The sequence below is a fragment of the Peromyscus eremicus genome, chromosome 14 (genome assembly GCF_949786415.1).
Source record: "Peromyscus eremicus chromosome 14, PerEre_H2_v1, whole genome shotgun sequence".
Taxonomy (NCBI): domain Eukaryota; kingdom Metazoa; phylum Chordata; class Mammalia; order Rodentia; family Cricetidae; genus Peromyscus; species Peromyscus eremicus.
The window spans coordinates 25044926-25062756 of NC_081430.1; the positions used below are offsets into that span (position 1 = coordinate 25044926).

The following is a 17831-nucleotide window of genomic DNA, read 5'->3' on the forward strand; positions in this document are numbered from 1 at the left end:
TCCCAAATCTAAAGCTTCCTACCAGACACCTCCTACCAGGAAGAGCAAAGGTTCTTCCTCTCCAGACCCTGCTTGGGAACCACCATCTACCAGTGTCCGAGTCTTGCTTGATTTGTCCTCTCTATTTTTCACCTCCAGTCAGTGACTGTCCAGCTCTGCTTTTCCGGCCCTGAAGGTGCCCTTCTCCATCTGTGCCTGCGTTCACCTTGCTGTTTCCTCCTAGTAAGCCCCCATTCTGGTGCAGGCTTCCTGTAGTCCAGAATCTTGGCGTCTACAATGGCAGTCTCTGTTTTAAATCCTTTCATCTCCTCCCACTGCTTTCAGGCAGGAAAAGACCCCTAGGGTTGTGACCTGTCCCTTCATTTCCCGCCTCATTTTAGACATTCTCCTTGTCATCTCCCTGAACCTCTGCCTGAGCTGAATTTGACTCTTACATTTCCTAGAACTCATCATGCTGATGATCTTTTGAATGTGCTGCTCCTTGTCCCTGGAAACCCCCATTCCTTGTCTGGGTACTTCATCTGGACACTCAGCTGTGCTATCTGCCACTTGCTCTGTGGAAATATCCCTGACCACATTGCTCTCCCTGAGTGTGACTGAAGCGACTTCCCCTGTACTCCCTCTTAGTGGCTATTACATTGTCTTAGTCATGTAGCAGCAATGTCCGTAAGGTTGGGAGATAAACGCCCTTAGATCTGCACCCCAACAGTGTTTGCCTCGGAACTTACCGAGAAGCTTCTCGGTAATGCCGCTGAACAAACTGTCCTTCTGTCTTCAAGACCGTGCTTTGAAATGCCCACGCATGCGGACAGGCATGGTGCAAAGTTACATACTGTGCATCCAAACGTGTCTCTAGATCCAGCCACCAATTTTTAGAGGAGACTATCCGTCCTGATACCAGAGGGATAGAATCAGCAGTATTTGAATGTGGAAAATTCTGTGAGGACAGCCACATTTCTCTAACTGCAAGAGGAAAAGGAAGTTGGGCCCTGGTTACACAGGCAAAGACCTTAGGCTCCAGCTACTCCGAGGCCAAGGCAGAAAGATGGAAATTCAAGCCTTGCCAAGGATAAATTCAAGGCCAGCATAAGCAACTGAGACCCTGTCTGGAGTGTTTTAAAAAGAGCCCTGGGTGTGTATCTCAGCAGTACAGAACTTGCCTACCACGCACACGAACCTAGGCTCAGTCCATCTAGGACTGGGGGCACAGGGGGAATCAGGGAAGATAAACACTGGAGAAGAAAGTTACCGAGCAATTGCATGTATGCAGCTTCGGTTTTTTAAATCCTAATTTTTATTTTGTTTTGAGGCAGAGTCTTCAAACACAGGCTGGGCTAGTTTCAGACTCACCTTTTAGCACAGGATAGCCTCAAATTTGAGATCCTCCTATCTCAGTCTCCCAAGTGCTGGGATTACAGGCTTGGGCCACCATGCCTTTTGAAACCTCAAGGTCTTTCTGCCTCTACTTACCAATGCCGGGATTACAAGTGTGTACCACATGCCTGGCTGAGTAATGAATATTGTATGTGGACTGTATTTTGTTATCTTGCTGAGGATCTGATGTGATTTTCTGCAGATAGCAGATCCCAGAGGCTTTAGAGTTTTTGGAGATCTACAGTCCATACAACCCCAGGAAGTAGAAGAACCTGCAGAGAGGGAAGTCAAAAGAAGTTAAAAGAGGCCTGTGAGATGACTCATTGGGGAATCTCCACTAAGCCTGATTACCTGCGTTCAGTCCCTGGGACCCACATGATGGAAGGAGAGAGCGCGCTCCCACAGTTGTCCCTGCATGTACACACACATACACATGCACACACGCACACATGCAGGCATGGACACACATACACACGCACACATGCAGGCATGGACACACATACACACGCACACATGCAGGCATGTACACACACATACACACGCACACACGCACACATGCAGGCATGGACACACACACGCACACATGCAGGCATGGACACACACATACACACGCACACATGCAGGCATGGACACACACATACACACGCACACATGCAGGCATGGACACACACATACACATGCACACACGCATACATGCAGGCATGGACACACATACACACGCACACACGCACACATGCAGGCATGCACTTTTCCTTGTTGTTGTATCCAGACGGGGTTTCTCTGCAACTCTGTAGACCAGGCTGGCCTCAAACTCAGAGATCCTCCTGCCTCGGCCTCCTGAGTGCTGGGATTAAAGGTGTGCATCACCACCACCCAGTTTAATAAAATTATTTTTTAAAAGAACATGGAGCCGGGCGGTGGTGGCACACGCTTTTAATCCCAGCACTCAGGAGGCAGAGCCAGAGTGGATCTCTGAGAGTTCGAGGCCAGCCTGGGCTGCAGAGTGAGTTCCAGGAAAGGCGCAAAGCTACACAGAGAAACCCTGTCTCGAAAAAAAAAACACACACACACAAAAAAAAAGAACATGGACAGAAACTACACTGGCTATTTAGAATACTCAGACATCTTGACCTTTGCTCCCCCCATCCCCACCCCCCGCTTTTCTATTCCCGAATTTCCCTACTCAGTTATTTCTAACACACGAAGTCCTGCCAATAGTATTTTTGCCTGCACTCAGAAATTATTTTTAATTAGTTTTATGCCCAAAGTAGGTATGTGATTTATAAAGTTTTTGGTTTTTTTAAATCTAGTATCCATTTCTACAGGCGGTAAAACACATGGAGGTGGAAGCTAGACTAGGAGGTACTTACACCCCCTGCTGGCCTTCAGTCTGTTCTCATAGAGGGTTATCCTTCAGTGTCTTACGGACCATGGTGAAACGGTAGGGATCATAGAAAACAAAATCCCAGAATCAGAAGTGAGTTCCTTTTAGCTAGCTTAAAATTTGGGTTATTTTGTTTTTAACATACAGAATTGATAAAAGCCTCAGCTCTACCAGCCCCTATGGGTTTTCTTGGTTTAGTTTGGTTTGAGTTTTTTTGTTTGGTTGGTTGGTTGCTTGGTTAGGTGGTTGGGTTTTGTTGGTGGTAATGGTGGTGGTTTTGAGACAGGGTCTCCCTGTGTAGCTGTGGCCAGCCTGGAACTCATAGAGCTCCACTTGCCTCTGCCCCCCAGGGTGAGCCACCACACCCAGCTGGTGTAGCCTTCTTAGTGTTCATTCTGCTTACAGTGTACGTCAGCTACAGAGCAAGTTTGAGACTGACCTGAGCTACATGAGGCCTTGTCTTTTTAAAATGTGTGTGTGTGTGTGTGTGTGTGTGTGTGTGTGTGTGTGTGTGTGTAAGAGTGCAGATGGGATCCCCTAGATCTGAAGTAGCAGGTTGTTGGGAACCACCTGACATGGAGCCGGGAACCCAGCTCAGGTCCTCAGTAAAGCAGCAAGTGTTCCTGGCTGCCTTGCCATATAACCCTCCAGCCCTTCCTGCTCCTCCTCCTCCTCCTCCTCCTCTTATTATAGTATTATTATTATTAATTTATTTTAGTAAGCATATAAAATAACGGGTTTCTTTAGGACATTTTTGTACATATGTCATTGCACTTTGCTCGTATCCGTCCCCACATCACCTCCTTTTTCCTACTTCCCACTCCTCCCCTTCCTCCCCAGATAGCTCCACTTGTACCTCTGTGTCACTTGGGTGTGGGCTGTGTCCCTCCTCCCAGTTGTTCCAGGTCTCCCCGGGGCCCTCTACCCATCCCCCCCACCCCTTACCCACCCCCCCACCCCACCCACCCCCGTCCCCTCGCTAGCTATTCTAATATGGCCTGGAGACAGTGCTGTATTCAGACATGTATAGTAATTAATGACGATACACAGCTCCAAATCCAGTCCCAGGTTGATCTGATTGTTTTGATTTTGAGACAAGGTCTGTCTGTGTAGCTCAGGCTGGCCTGGAACTACAATACTCGTGCCTCCGTTTCTTGAGTACAGGCCTGCACCATCACACCGGACTTGTTTTATTTTTGATGGAGCATACAATTAAGTTAAATTTCTTTTTTTTTTTTTTTTGGCTATTCTGAGTATGCCCATGACTTTGAGCCAGCACACTAGGTCCAGCTTGCAATTTACTCCAGAGGCTTTTCATAGCCAGACCATCTACATTGCCAGTTACCTTTGCTACCCAGTCATCTTTTAAAAAACAAAGCCAAAAACAAACAAACAAAAAAGTCTTTATTCTCTTATTTTCATTACTTTCACAAAATTGTTAGAGCCCTCTCCAGCACAAGGTGGTGTCCCAGAGTAGTTGAACCTATGGCTTTCTCTTTTTCCTTATTAATTTCTACCTTAGTGAACTGGGGGTGTTTATCTGAGTAAGAGCACATCTGAAACTCAGTTGTGTTTTTCTTTAGACCGTGTCTTCCTAGCTACGCAGAAAGTTGAAAACCAGTCAGCGGTGTGGGGTTGTGTTGTTGGATTGTGGTGCTGAGGACTGACCAATGGAGCTCGTGTTGGCTGACAGGCGCTCCACCACCAAGCCAACATGCCCTGTGTCGTACTTGAGACAGGCTCTCCCTGAGTTGCTGGGGCTGGCTGGCCTGGAATTGGAGAACCTCCTGCCTCAGCGTCTGAAATACTGGGGATTATAAGTGTGAAGCACCATTCTTGGCTTTAACATTTTTTATTTATTTTTATAATAACTTTATGGTAATTTTTTTGCAAATTTTTAAAGTAATTGTCATCCCTGTTAGTGGGTCCAGTTTCCACTTTGAATCTATGTTCATAGAAAATAATCTGTAATTTCAGTGGTTTTAAAGAATTGGAGGACCCCAGAGATGCCACCTACACCTAATAACCTGAGTTCAATCCCTGGCACACACATGGTGGAAAAAGAGAATCACCTCTTGCAAGTTGTCCTCTGAGCTTTGCACTGTCACACACACACACACACACACACACACACACACACACACACACCAGGAATGAGTACATTCTAAAAGAAAGGCACTTTTAATGTCTTTAAAGATATTCAAAGTCATGAATCATACTTTTTTGTTTACGATCATCATTGTTGCTGTTCGTTTTGTGATATAGGGTCTTTCGTTATAACCCAAGCTGGCCTGAAACTGACATAGTCCAGTCTGGACTTGAACTGCCTCAGTTTGCTAAGTGCTGGGGTTACAGGCATGGACTGACATGCTTGGCACCCAATGTTGGGCATATTCCTCAGCTAATCACAACGTGTTTGTTAACCATCAAATATGTGTACAGTCAGAACTTGTCTTTTCCTAGGCTTAATAGGCAAGTAAGGAAAATTTTTTTAATGTCTCACTAGAAACAGTATGTCTTTAAATTTTTGTACACTATGAAAATGCCCATGTTTTCCATATAGAGAAAAGTAACTATTGAATAAACACAGAAGTCACTGCCCTAATTTTGAAGCACAAATTATATTTTAAAACAATTTAAAAGAATTATAGTTATTGTTATTGCTGGTGGGGGATTTGCCACAGCTCACGTGTGGAGGTCAGAAGACAACTTTGTGGGGTGGGTCCTCGCCTTCCACCATTATGTAGGATCTGGGGATTGAACTTGGGTCGCCAGGGTGATGGCGAGTACCTTTACCTTCTGAGTCATCCTGGTGGCCTACAAAAGGCTACATTTTTTTTTTTTTTTTTTTTTTTTGGTTTTTCGAGACAGGGTTTCTCTGTGTAGCTTTGCGCCTTTTCCTGGAACTCACTTGGTAGCCCAGGCTGGCCTCGAACTCACAGAGATCCGCCTGGCTCTGCCTCCCGAGTGCTGGGATTAAAGGCGTGCGCCACCACCGCCCAGCCGAAAGGCTACATTTTACCTGTGGAAAATCTTCGGTTAGGATCTCCATGCTGGTTCCGGCATCTTCTTTGCTTGTATACTAACTCACTCAGTGGACAAGTATCCGTTTATTTTCATCCTAGAACTGGTAGTTAGGGGTCAATAAAGCCAGCTACTTTAAAATCACATTAGTAATAGAGTAGAGGGAACGAAAACCCAGGGTAAACATCAGATACACAAATACACAGTACAGATGGTATGGAGCTGCTTCATGCAGACAGCGTTGGTGCTCTGTAGGAACAGTACCTCATCCATCCTTTCTCATTTTGTTATGTTTGGGAGTTTTGTTTTAGACAGGATCTTGCTGTGTAGCTCAGGTTAACCTCAAACTAGTGATCCTCCTGCCTCAGACTCCAGAGTATTGGGATCACAGGCAGGTGTTACAACACTCAGCTAAACACTACCTCAGTGACCCAAGTTCAATCCCCAGGACCCACATAATAGTAGAAGGAGTGGACCAACCCCACAAAGTTGTACTCTGACCTCCACATGTGTACTATGGCAAACCCCACCAGTAACAATAATAAGAATTCTTGGCGTGACGGTGGTGGCACACGCCTTTAATCCCAGCACTTGGGAGGCACAGCCAGGAGGATCTTTGTGAGTTCGAGGTCTACAGAGTGAGGTCCAGGAAAGGCACAAAGCTACACAGAGAAACCCTGTCTCAAAAAAAAAAAAAAAAAAAAAAAGAATTCTTTTAAAAATTACTGAAAACAGGGGCTGGAGAGATGGCTCAGGGGTTAAGAGCACTGACTGCTCTTCCAGAGGTCCTGAGTTCAGTTCCCAGCAACCACATGGTGGCTCACAACCATCTGTAATGAGATCTGGTGCCCTCATCTCTGGTGCCCTCATCTGGCCTGCAGGGATACAAACAGACAGAATACTATATACACAATAAATAAATAAATAAATAAATAAATAAATAAATAAATAAATAAATAAATACTGAAAACAATGCCGGGCAGTAGTGACGCATGCCTTAAATCCCAGCACTCGGGAGGCAGAGGCAGGCGGATCTTTGAGTTCAAGGCCAGCCTGGTCTACAGAGCAAGGCCAGGGCTACATAGAGAAACCTTACAATAAGTTTTGGTTTTGCCCAATCACAGGGCAAGCCTCAGGGAAACACTTCACTATTAGGATAAGAATTTGTACTGTATCAAGCTGATGAAAGAATATACTGGCTGTACTTTCAGGAGGGGAGGCTAAAATCTTTTTAGATTATGGATTAGCTTACAGAAAAATGTCTGCCATAAATCACACAGTGAAGGAAAAGATGAATAGGAATCTCAATTACACAACTTAAGTAAAACATAGCTCTCTGAACAGATGAAGATAGGTTTCTTCTGTATCCCAGAATCAATATTTATATGTGTAATTCAGCTATCATTTGTCTTAAAAGGGTATATTGGGAAATGTTATCATTTTTACTATTTTCTACAGAGAAAATATTTTACTGTTTAAAACAACCCTGGACTTTTGAATTATAACCTGTTTTTATGTGCAAGCTATCTGTGTATTATTTCTCCTGCAGTTGTACATAAAATGTTTTTACATTTTAAAAAAGGACAAATACTATAGAATTGTGTTACTATAGAATATACAAATTCATAGAGATAGAAAGATCAGATGTTATCTCAAGATGGAGAAGAAAGGAATATAGAGCAATGATTTCCTAAGTACAGAATCTCTGTTTTGTGTGATGGAAAAGTCCTACAAATGGACAGTAGTGTCAGGACATAATATCATGAATGTAATAAATCAATACAATTAATATAATTAATGAATATCATAAATATAGTTACTAAATGAATACTGTGAATGTAATCAATGAATACCACAAATATAATTAATATCATGAGTGTAATTAATGTCATGAGTGTAATTACAAAAAAAAAATTTTTTTTTAATTACTGAAAATAGTGCTGGGCGGTGGTGGCGCACGCCTTAAATCCCAGCACTCAGGAGACAGAAGCAGGTGGGTCTTTAAGTTCAAGGCCAGCCTGGTCTACAGAGCAAGTTCCAGGACAGCCAGGGATACATAGAGAAATTTGTCTTGAAAAACCAAACCAAACAAACAAATTTGTTTAAAAAAAAAAATATATATATATATAGATAGATAGATATAGATATAGATAGATATATAGATATATATAGTATTTTTTGCTTCAAAATTGGGGCAGTGACTTCTGAGTCCCATCACTATCTCGAGGGTTCAGCTTCATTAGTCTGTCTTTAGAAACCCACACCTGGAGCCAGTGCAGCCTGACCTGGGCAGGGGGTAGGCATCCATTTACAAGTTGACCGTGGCGGTGTATGCCTATGATCCCAGAGCTCGGTAAGTGGAGGTATGAGGGGTCAAATGTTCAAGGTCATTCTTGACTTCATAGCTGGAAGCCAGCCTGTGCTACTTGAGAGCTCTTGTTAAACAGCAACAAAGAAGACATTAATTTATCATTTTCCTCAGGCTTTGAAAGGTGGGAAATTAAGAACTATTCTCTTCCTGCTCAGAACTCAGACTCACCTGAAGGAACAGCTAGAAGAATCTGTCCAGTTATTTGAACTTTTGTGTTTGGCTCTTGGTGTTTTCTAGCTCCTGGGTGTAGTTTCCCAACTAGCCCAGCAGAATCTGCAGTTGCTGGTCCTGGGCCGAAAGCACATGCTCACACCAAGCTCCAGGTGGAGAAAGGACGAGATGGAGCAGGTGCAGAGGCAAGCCCACTGTTTCTTTGCTGATAACATGTGAGTACTGGAGGGAACAGGTCAATTAGCCTGGGTTCCGGCCATCTACTTATTAGTTGTCTGTTCTGTCACGTGGAACGCTTGCCTGTGTGCATGCAACCTCATTTAAAACAAAAACAAAAATGGGTTGGAGGCAGCTTATAAAGCTAGAGTGTCTACAGTAGAGCAAACTTCTACATAGATGAGGAAATCAGCCCGAAGGAGAGAAGGAGGAGAGTCAGGAGTGAGGCTAGCACTTAGAATACACACCATAAAACCCTAAATTGACCATCCAGCAGACACTCAACAAGTATGAACACAGTGCTTGTTCTTAGTGACGACGACGACGACGAAGCCCCTGACCTTTTAGTCCTCACAGAAACAAGCCACCAGACAGCCTCACGGTAGCCAGTGATCAGTGCTGTGGGAAGTGGAGAGGTGGGATGGATTCCTCACCTCACAGTGCTCATCCCTCATACAGGGGGCAGCAGAGATCCAACGTCCTGGCATAGGAGTAAGCTGGACACTGGTAAAGTAAGCAGGCCAGTGTGGATGGTTAGAACAGTGACCAGGAAGGGATCTGGGCTGGGATGCAGTTCAGTTGGTAGAAAACTTGCCTGAGTTCTGTCCTCAGCCCCACGTGGACCCAGTTGTGGTGGTACCACTTGTGATGTCAGCCCTGTGGGGTGGAAGCAGGAAGATCAGGAGTTCAAGGCCATCCTCTGCTGTACAGAGGTCATCCTGGGGTGCATGAGAGCCTGTCTAGCAAAGGGGGGAGAAAGTGGGGGAAGGCAAGGGGGAAGGCAAGTCAAAGTGGAGGAAAGACCGTACTATAGAGGACCTCACAAAGGGTCTGGATTTAATAGAGAGAAAACTGCCGTGGAGCTATAGCTTCCCAGGAAGCCGAAGGAACGTGAACAGGATTAGTCCCACAGTGTGCGGTTCATAAACAGAAAGCAGCTATGCAGGAAGGTGGGAGATCCTGGACTGTACATACACACCCTCAGGGTCCTCAAGGTCTTCCTACCTACGCCGGCCAGCGCTCATTGATTTGCAGCCTTGCCTGGTTATCACTGCAATGTGTGTGTGCCTCGGCCCTGAGTCTAGGACTCACTAGTTCAGAAGTGAGAACCCAAAGTTCGTCAGGCTCCCACGCAGAGTTTCTTCTTGAAAGGGTCAAATGGCTCTTGATGAATGAAGCGGGAGGCCAATTCTCTCTCAAATCCCAGACCAAACCACTTTTTCAAGCCGAGAAGAGGATTTCCGTTGCTTCAGGAGCAAAAGCCTTGATCTTCTTGATGTCACTGTTGCATTGTGGGTAAGCATCAGGAGTGTAGGCTTGTTTCAGATCGCAGACCTGCCTCTCCCACCTGGGAAGGTATTACTTCATATGTAATCTTCATGAGGTTGTTGTGGAGGGTGAATGAGATAATAGTTATAACACAGGAAATCCGGCACCAAGTTCATGGAAAGCCTGTATGTTCATTACGATCATCATTGTTATGTTTCTTGTAGAAAGAAACTGGATGAATCATGTGTTCTAACCCAGAAGTCTCTTGGGAATGGTCTTGGTGCCTGCTTTGGGGCCTGTACCTCGGCCTGCAGTTAATGTGTCTGCTGAAAGTCTAAGCTCTGTTATAAAGATTGATTCACTAGTTTCCTATGTCTCTGGATATAAATATTTATACTTTTAATGTTAACTTGTGTTCTCCATTAATGTACCAAACAAACCTTTTCAAACATAAAACAGAGCATAGGTAGTGAGTCCTCATAATCCCCATGTAAATGTGACTCTGCTCTGACATTAACTCATCTTCTTCCACATAAAACCTCGGTGGTTTTTTTTGTTTTTGTTTTTGTTTTTTGGAGAAGGTCACAACCCTGTAGCCGAAGCTGGCCTGAAAGTTTCTGAGTCTCGAGCATTAGCAGCTCCTCCCCTGGCTTTCCGGTGTTTCAGGTGGTGTCACCAACTAAGGACTCTGGGTGCCTGACGAGGGTCACTCAGATCACTCTCCAGAAATCGGAGGCACCCCCAGGGAAAGTCCGAAGAGAAGTAACTGGGGGCTGTAAAGCCCTCTGCCCCCTGGTGTCTGACTGTTCTTCCCTCTGTCTGCTGCAGCTCGGAGGACGATCCATTCCTGCTGTACGCCACCCTGAACTCAGGCAGTCACTGCAAGTTTATCACCAAAGACCTGATGCGGGACCACAAGGCCTGCCTGCCCGACGCGCACACTCAGCACCTCTTCTTCAAGTGGCAGCAGGGCCACCAGCTGGCAATCGTGAAGGGGTTCAGAAGGTCACAACTGACTCTCCAGGTGTGGGCTCTGTCTAAGTGATGCTGACAGTCTTGTCTAAGGAAAGAGTGTGGCACGGTTTTTAAAATGTTGAAAGTTCTAAATACTTCGCTTTTGTTTTACTTTGGTGTTTGGTAGTTAGCCGGTTCCTAGAAAGAGCATCTGTCACAGGCCGACCCCAAATTGATCGACAAATTAAAACATCTGAAACTGCGCCTTCACCTATACTTAGACACCTGTGTGTTTCCATCTTCCTGTTTACTTAAACTAGCTTGAAACTTCTTATCCTGTCATACTTTTCCCTTTAAACACCTTTTCCTAGTTTTTAATTTAAATTACATTTGTGTTTTTTTTTTTAAGATTTATTTATTTATTATGTATACAGCATGTATGCCTGCACACCAGAAGAGGGCACCAGATCTCATTACAGATGGTTGTGAGCCACCATGTGGTTGCTGGGAATTGAACTCAGGACCTCTGGAAGAGCAGTCAGTGCTCTTAACCTCTGAGCCATCTCTCCAGCCCCACATTTGTGTTTTTAATTGTGTGTGTGTGTGTGTGTGTGTGTGTGTGTGTGTGGTATTAGAGACTGAACGCAAAGCGTGCACATATTAGGCAAGTCCTCTACCACTGAACTACATCCCCAGCCCAGATTTTACTTATTTTGGGACAGGCTAGCTTTGAGCACACTGAACACAGGTAGATCTTGACTTTACAATCCTCCTATGTTACTTACAGACCCAGTTAATGTATTGTATTCTTTTTTCATTTTAATTATGCATCTGTGTGGGTGTGGGTGTGAGTGTCTGATCATCCATGCTGATGCCTAAGGAGACAAGAGGATCCTGGATCTCTGGAGCTGGAGCTCCAGGCAGTTATGAGCCACCCAGTGTGGGGCCTGGGAACGAACTCTGGTCCTCTGCTAGAGCAATGCACTGAGCCTTCTCCCAGCCCGTGTGCTACATTCCCTAAGATTGCTAAGAGAGTAGGTTCTAAGTTTTCTCATTGTGAAATAAAAAGCTAGTAACTCATATTAAATAGCTTGAGTAGCCATTCCACAACATGTGTGTATTTCAAAACATGTTGCACACGGTACTGTAGATAAGTTTATTAATTTAAAAAATAAGCTAAATGCAAAACAAATTCATAGGAAAGAGTATCCCATGACATCACATCAATTATTAAATCAGGACTGTATTATGGGAAATGATTCAAAACAGTTGACCTGGTTTCCTCAGAAAAAACAACAAAAAGGGAGAAATAGAAGTTCAGTGAAAATGGGGATGGGAAGGGAAGCTCTGACTGAAGGATACTGTGAGCAGCCCAGGCTCTCAGAAGGCAACAGCCCTGTTACTGCCCACTTAACAAAGAGACTGTAAAATACAGTATATAATGTGTAATAATGGGGAAGATACAAACAGAAATTTGATGAGGCTGGGGAACTGTTGATTAGACTGATACGTATGTATGCATGCGTGCATATATGTATTTTTTTTTTTTTTGGTTTTTCAAGACAGGGTTTCTCTGTGTAGCTTTGCGCCTTTCCTGGGACTCACTTGGTAGCCCAGGCTGGCCTCGAACTCACAGAGATCCGCCTGGCTCTGCCTCCCAAGTGCGCATATATGTATTTTAATATATGCATGCATATATATTTTTTAATCAGCTAAGCTTTCCCCATGTATCCCCATCAGGCCTGAAACTCTCTAAGTAGCCCAGGCTGGCCTCCAAACTGTCCTGTCTCCGTCTCCTGTGCTGAGATTACTGGGTACTTTGCTACCATTTCTGTCTAATGTCTGTGCTGGGGAGAGGCTAGTGATAGCATTGATCTTAGAATTACAAAATAAATAACATTTTCTAGAAGTACACATCTGAGATTCACTTCAAGATAATCTTGAGAGAGAACTGTTTTTCTACTTTCTACATTTAATTTTTCTCTTTTCCACTCATAAAAAACCAATAAACACAATGAAACAGCCCTATAACTTACAAATATGACACTCCTATAGAGAGCCCTTAGCCTTAAAATGAAGCTCCCCTTCTATGTTATTTTGTTTATTGTTGTGGGGGTTGGAGAGATGGCTCAGTGGTTAGTGCTTGCCAAGTTCCGATCCCTGCACCCACATTACAAGCTGAGTGTGTTCCTGCACATACCGATAGCCTCAGCAGTGTATGGAGCAGAGACAGGAGGATTGCTTGGGCTTGCTAGCCTCCAACCTAGGAAAACAAACAAACAAAAACCCAGTAGCTCCAGGTTCAGGCAGAGATCCAGCCTCAAAGGAATAATGTGGAAAGCGGTAGAAGTCTCCGGCTTCTGTGCACGCACAGGCTTGTGCATCCATACGTACATGTGCATACACCACATGCACAGGAAGGAAGGAAGGAAGTCCAGTGTCAGATAGCACACAGTGCTCTTCCAAAGGCGTCACCAGCCCATTGTTGTTCTCCCATTTGGCTCTCTGATTCCCAGGACCCTCTCTGCTATGACACAGTGGTTCAGACAACTGGAGACTCCTGGCACATCCCGTATGATGAAGACCCGGTGCAGAGGTCCTCCTATGAAGTGCCCACCAAATGGCTGTGCCTCCAGGGAAAGGCGCAGGCGCCCGCCCCGTGCTGAATTTGAACCGGACACCTGCTGGCGGCGGAGAGCCTACACCCATGCTCATCTCAGGCATGACCTCTGTCCTTCCTGAAAATAAAAAGATTTTAGTAGCACTGTTTGGTTTGCAGCAGCAAATGGGGTTTTAGCTTTGTCTGGTTTTGTTTCTGAGGCGGGGTCTTGTTTAGTAGCTTCAGTCCTTGAACTTTACTTCCTGAGTGCCGAGATTACAGGAGCGGCCACCACGCCTGCTGTGTGCAGAGCAGGAGACGGGACATGGGGCTCCATGTATGCAGGGCGAGCGCTTGACCAGCTGCACTGTGTGCAGCCCTGGCCCGACAAACTGACTTCTGAGTTAAATGAAAAAAAATAGCATCTTTTCATAATTAGTGCACCACCACCCCCACCCCCCGTTGTTTCGAGAGGTTTATCCAAAACTGGGGGTCCTAGCACAGAGTCTCGGTGCCTGTTCCTCTGCCGGGCAGCTCTTCACGTAACTGGGGGAGAGGCAGCCCTCCACAGTTGTTCCTGCTGACTTAACCCTCCAGGCTTACCCATTGGCCCTTCTTTGTTTTATACTGTAGTTATACACCTTTCCAAGTGGATCATGGTATTGGTATGATATGGTATTCCAAGATGATATTCAGAAAAAGTCTGAAGTTTTTTTGGCAAAGTTTTAGAAATAAAAACTCGCTTTGTAAAAAAAAAAAAAGAACAGGATTTTGAGCTGGCAAGATGGCTGCGTGGATAAAGGTGTGTGTTACCAAGGCTGACGACCTGAGTTTGAGCCCTAGGACCTACAGGGCAGAAGGAGAAACTGAACTCAGAAGTTGTCTTCTGGCCTCCATGAAAGTGTGTCACCCCCCCCATACACACACACACACACACACACACACACACACACACACACACACGTGATAAATGAAATGTAAAAGTAAAGAAATAAATTTAGACATGATTGTAAATGGAGAGCCCTGGAAGATGCTAAGGACCTTGTTTTCTAGATCCCTGAACTATGTAGTGAGCTCTGTTCACACCTCCAGGCTGTGCTCAGGGCCGTTTTTTATGTTTAATTCTGAGACAAGGTCTCACTGAGTTAACCAGGCTGTCCTTGAACATACCATAGCCCAGGCAGGCCTTGAACTTATCTCCTCTGCTTTAGCCTCCCAAGTATCTGCAGACCCGGGACATTATATGTGGCTTATTTTTAAAGAAATTATTCTGGTTATAAGAAAAAAATTTTTTTCCCATTTTTTTTTTAACAGCTCTGACTGTCCTGGAACTCGCTCTGTAGACCAGGCTGGCCTTGAACTCACAGATCAGCCTGCCTCTGCCACCCAAGTACTAGGATTAAAGGTATGCGCCACCACACCTGTGTAAAGGGTTTTTGGTGGTGAGGGTGATTGGAAGGGGGGGTGGTTTTTTGGTGGTGGGGGAGGGTATTGAGCAGGGTCTTGAGCAATGTATTCCTGTCTGGCCAGGAACCTTCTGCCATCCAGGTGCTTCTGCCTGAACTCCCAAGTTCTAGGTTGCAGCCATGAACCTCCATGCTTGCTTAGACTGAATTATTGAAATTGCCATGAAAGGGGCCGGGGAGAGGGCTCGGTTGGTAAAGTGCTATCCAAGCACGGGGACCTGAATTTGATCCCTGCACTCACATGGAAAAGCTAAGGTTAGGGACATGTGCTTAGGATGCCAGCCTGGGGGGATCCAAGACAGGCGGACTGCGCACCCCGACTATCTACTCGGGTGAGCTAGGCCAAAAAGAGCCTGTCGGAAAAATCAGGGTGGCTTCTGAGGAACTGCGCTGGAGTTGCCCTCTGGCCTGCACATGCGCGCACGCAGATAACTGAGCATTTATGTTAATAGTGATGTCTGAAAGACTCGTGGTAACTCTGGCAAGAAAAGATCTTCTCGACTAAACTGAACTGAATACCATTCATCTCTTGGGTACTATTTAAAATCTAATCCAAGAAGCAAATGCCTCAGAAGTCATTGTTAGCAACTTGAATCTCAAATTTGTTAGATAAATTCTAGGTCAGGTGGGACAACCTCATCACTCCCACCTGAGCAGAACATTATTAGGGGTCAAGTTCAGCTCCCATCTGCATATTCAGTCCATTACTAAAGAAGGCCTCTTGGCCTGTCTGTGACTACATAAAAATAGAATGTCCGTGTCCACTAGGTGCCAGCGGAATCCCTGGCAGTTCTGGCCATTTGGCTTTTCTGGGCCAGAGTGGAGTCCTGGGCTGAGGGAATGGGACAGAGGACCTACCCCCCTGAAACAGCTTCTTTTGGTGGTGGATATGGCCAGTCTCCGAAAAAGTGAGTTCTTTGTGGCCCTTGTTGCTTCAAATCTGTAGAAGTGGACCCTTGGAAAGAAAGAAGTCATTCTTGAATTGTCCTCCTCTTTAGTGACCTGGCCCTAGAATTCAAGGTTCCTTTTCTTTTTGAGACGGGGTCTCAATTCTATAGCCCAGAACTCACTATGTAGACCAAGGCAGCATACATGTTTACCCAGTTTTATGTACATATATGCCCATTTCCTTGTTCTAGAAATCTTCTGCAGTGTTTTCTTCATATACATTGTCATATACTCATAACAAGGTAAATTCATAGAGCCAACCGGGAGTTAGATGTGGTTTAAAAAAAAAAAAAAAAAAAGGCCTATAACCCTTGCCCTTGGAGCTGGAGGAAGGAGACTCGGGAATTCAGGGTCATCTTTAGCTACTTAGCTAGTTCGAGGTCAGCCTCAGCTGCTTGAGACCCTGTCTCAACACAAACAAAAAAGACTTTAACTGACTTAAACTAGGCCGTTCTGTGTAGTGCAACGTGATTCTTTTGTATCTGCATTATCAAACTCCTACTCAAGGATTGCTCATGTTCAGAAGAAACTGTTCCCAGAAGCTGTCTCGAGTAAAAGGCCACGTCCTTTGGCACTTGGTCTGTTCCAGCAGGAGTGGTCACATCCTTGATGAGACGGGTCCTTTCCAAGTCAGGCCCTCTGATCTCCAGCTCATAGAGAAACCTCTGGCCAGGCTGTGTTTGTGAAGCGAACTTCTAAAGAACATAAAGAGCCTTTTGTTTTTCAGAGCAAATCATGTGGGTTTTGTTGCTGTTAATCCAGGCCCAAAGGGAAGTTTATGTGAGAAAATCATTATTGAACATTTTGTGCTTTGCGAATGTCAATAGAATGTTTTTCTTTAATTTCCAGAATCACCACAGTCTCCACCTCTCACCCTAGTGATTTTTAGCCCTCTTTGTAATGGCCTTCTCTTTCTCTCTTTGACTTTGTTTTTTGGAGCAGAATTCCATTGTGTTACAGCTCTGAGGGGCAAGGTATCCTGGCAGTCAGGAGCCAAGGAATACCACAAAGTCACGCTGTACAACAAACCTCACACAAGAGATTGATTGGGAGGGAAGGACCCAAGAGGGTGGCCGCCTCTGCTCAGGCAAGAAGCGCAGGGAACTGAGCAGAAGGCAGGGTTTATATAGGGTTTCTTGAGGGTGGAGTTGTCCAGGGTGGCCTGGTCTTAGGGCAAGCTCAGGGATTGGTGGATTCTTTTTCTTGGTTCTGGTCTTGGGCTTGGGATCAAGTCAGGGTCTGGGTGTTCTTTCCTTGGTCCTTTTAGCCTACACATACTACGGCACATATAGAAGATGTAGGGACTGAATACAGGTCATCAGTCTTGGTAGAAAGCACCTTTACCTCCTGAGCCATCTCATCAACCCAGGATTTCCAAGTTTAAAGAAGATTTTTTGTTTATTTGTTTGTTTTTTTGAGACAGGGTTTCTCTGTGTAGTTTTGGTGCCTGTCCTGGAACTCACTCTATAGACCAGGCTAGCCTCGAACTCACAGAGATCCGCCTGGCTCTGCCTCCCGAGTGCTGGGATTAAAGGCGTGCGCCACCACTGCCTGGCCAAGATTTTTTTTTTTACGTTTATTTTTCGTGTGTGTGTGTGTGTGTGTGTGTGTGTGTGTGTGTGTGTGTATGTGCGCATGCGCGCGCAAGAGAGAAAACCACCTCAGTTGTCATCCTCGGGAACACTAAACTCCCTTCATTACAGGGTCTTTCATTGGCTTGTAGCTCAGCTAGATTGACCAATGAGCTTCAAGGATCTTCCTGTGTCTGCCTCCTCAGCGATGGCATTACAGGTGCTTGTCAGGCCTTTTTATGTTGGTTCTGGAGATAATATTCCGGTCCTCATGCTGCTGAGGCAAGCACGTCACCTATCTGTCCAGCCTCTGTTCGGAATTGCTGTTACAGAATTGCATAGTCTGACTTCTGAATTGTGATTGCTTTTGTTAGGAGTGTGTGTTATCTAAGGGGAGCAAAGATGTAATGGAACCTTCTAGACATATCAACTAGAAAGAGAAAAACTGAAGGGAGGAGGGGGAGGACAAACATCCGTCTGTCCT

General features: G+C 45.1%; 2 protein-coding genes across 5 annotated transcripts in view; both read left to right on the plus strand.

The window, feature by feature from the left end:
• The window catches only part of Prorp (protein only RNase P catalytic subunit), a 100734-nt gene extending 87207 nt beyond the window's left edge, over positions 1 to 13527 (plus strand). Inside the window, exons 5-7 of one of the 4 annotated variants that reach the window (XM_059279817.1) lie at positions 8391 to 8539; positions 10638 to 10833; positions 13280 to 13527. In XM_059279817.1, the coding sequence (XP_059135800.1) occupies positions 8391 to 8539; positions 10638 to 10833; positions 13280 to 13429 (495 nt within the window). In that variant the 3' untranslated portion in view covers positions 13430 to 13527. Of the gene's footprint in view, positions 1 to 8390; positions 8540 to 10637; positions 10834 to 11643; positions 11801 to 13279 lie in introns of those variants that run through there. The other 3 variants (XM_059279821.1, XM_059279819.1, XM_059279818.1) reach the window with 3 other exon arrangements.
• A 2076-nt stretch (positions 13528 to 15603) lies between these two features.
• The window catches only part of Psma6 (proteasome 20S subunit alpha 6), a 30358-nt gene continuing 28130 nt past the window's right edge, over positions 15604 to 17831 (plus strand). The window contains exon 1 of the mRNA XM_059279829.1: positions 15604 to 15736. Within this exon, the coding sequence (XP_059135812.1) occupies positions 15718 to 15736 (19 nt within the window). The 5' untranslated portion in view covers positions 15604 to 15717. The remainder of the gene's footprint in view (positions 15737 to 17831) is intronic.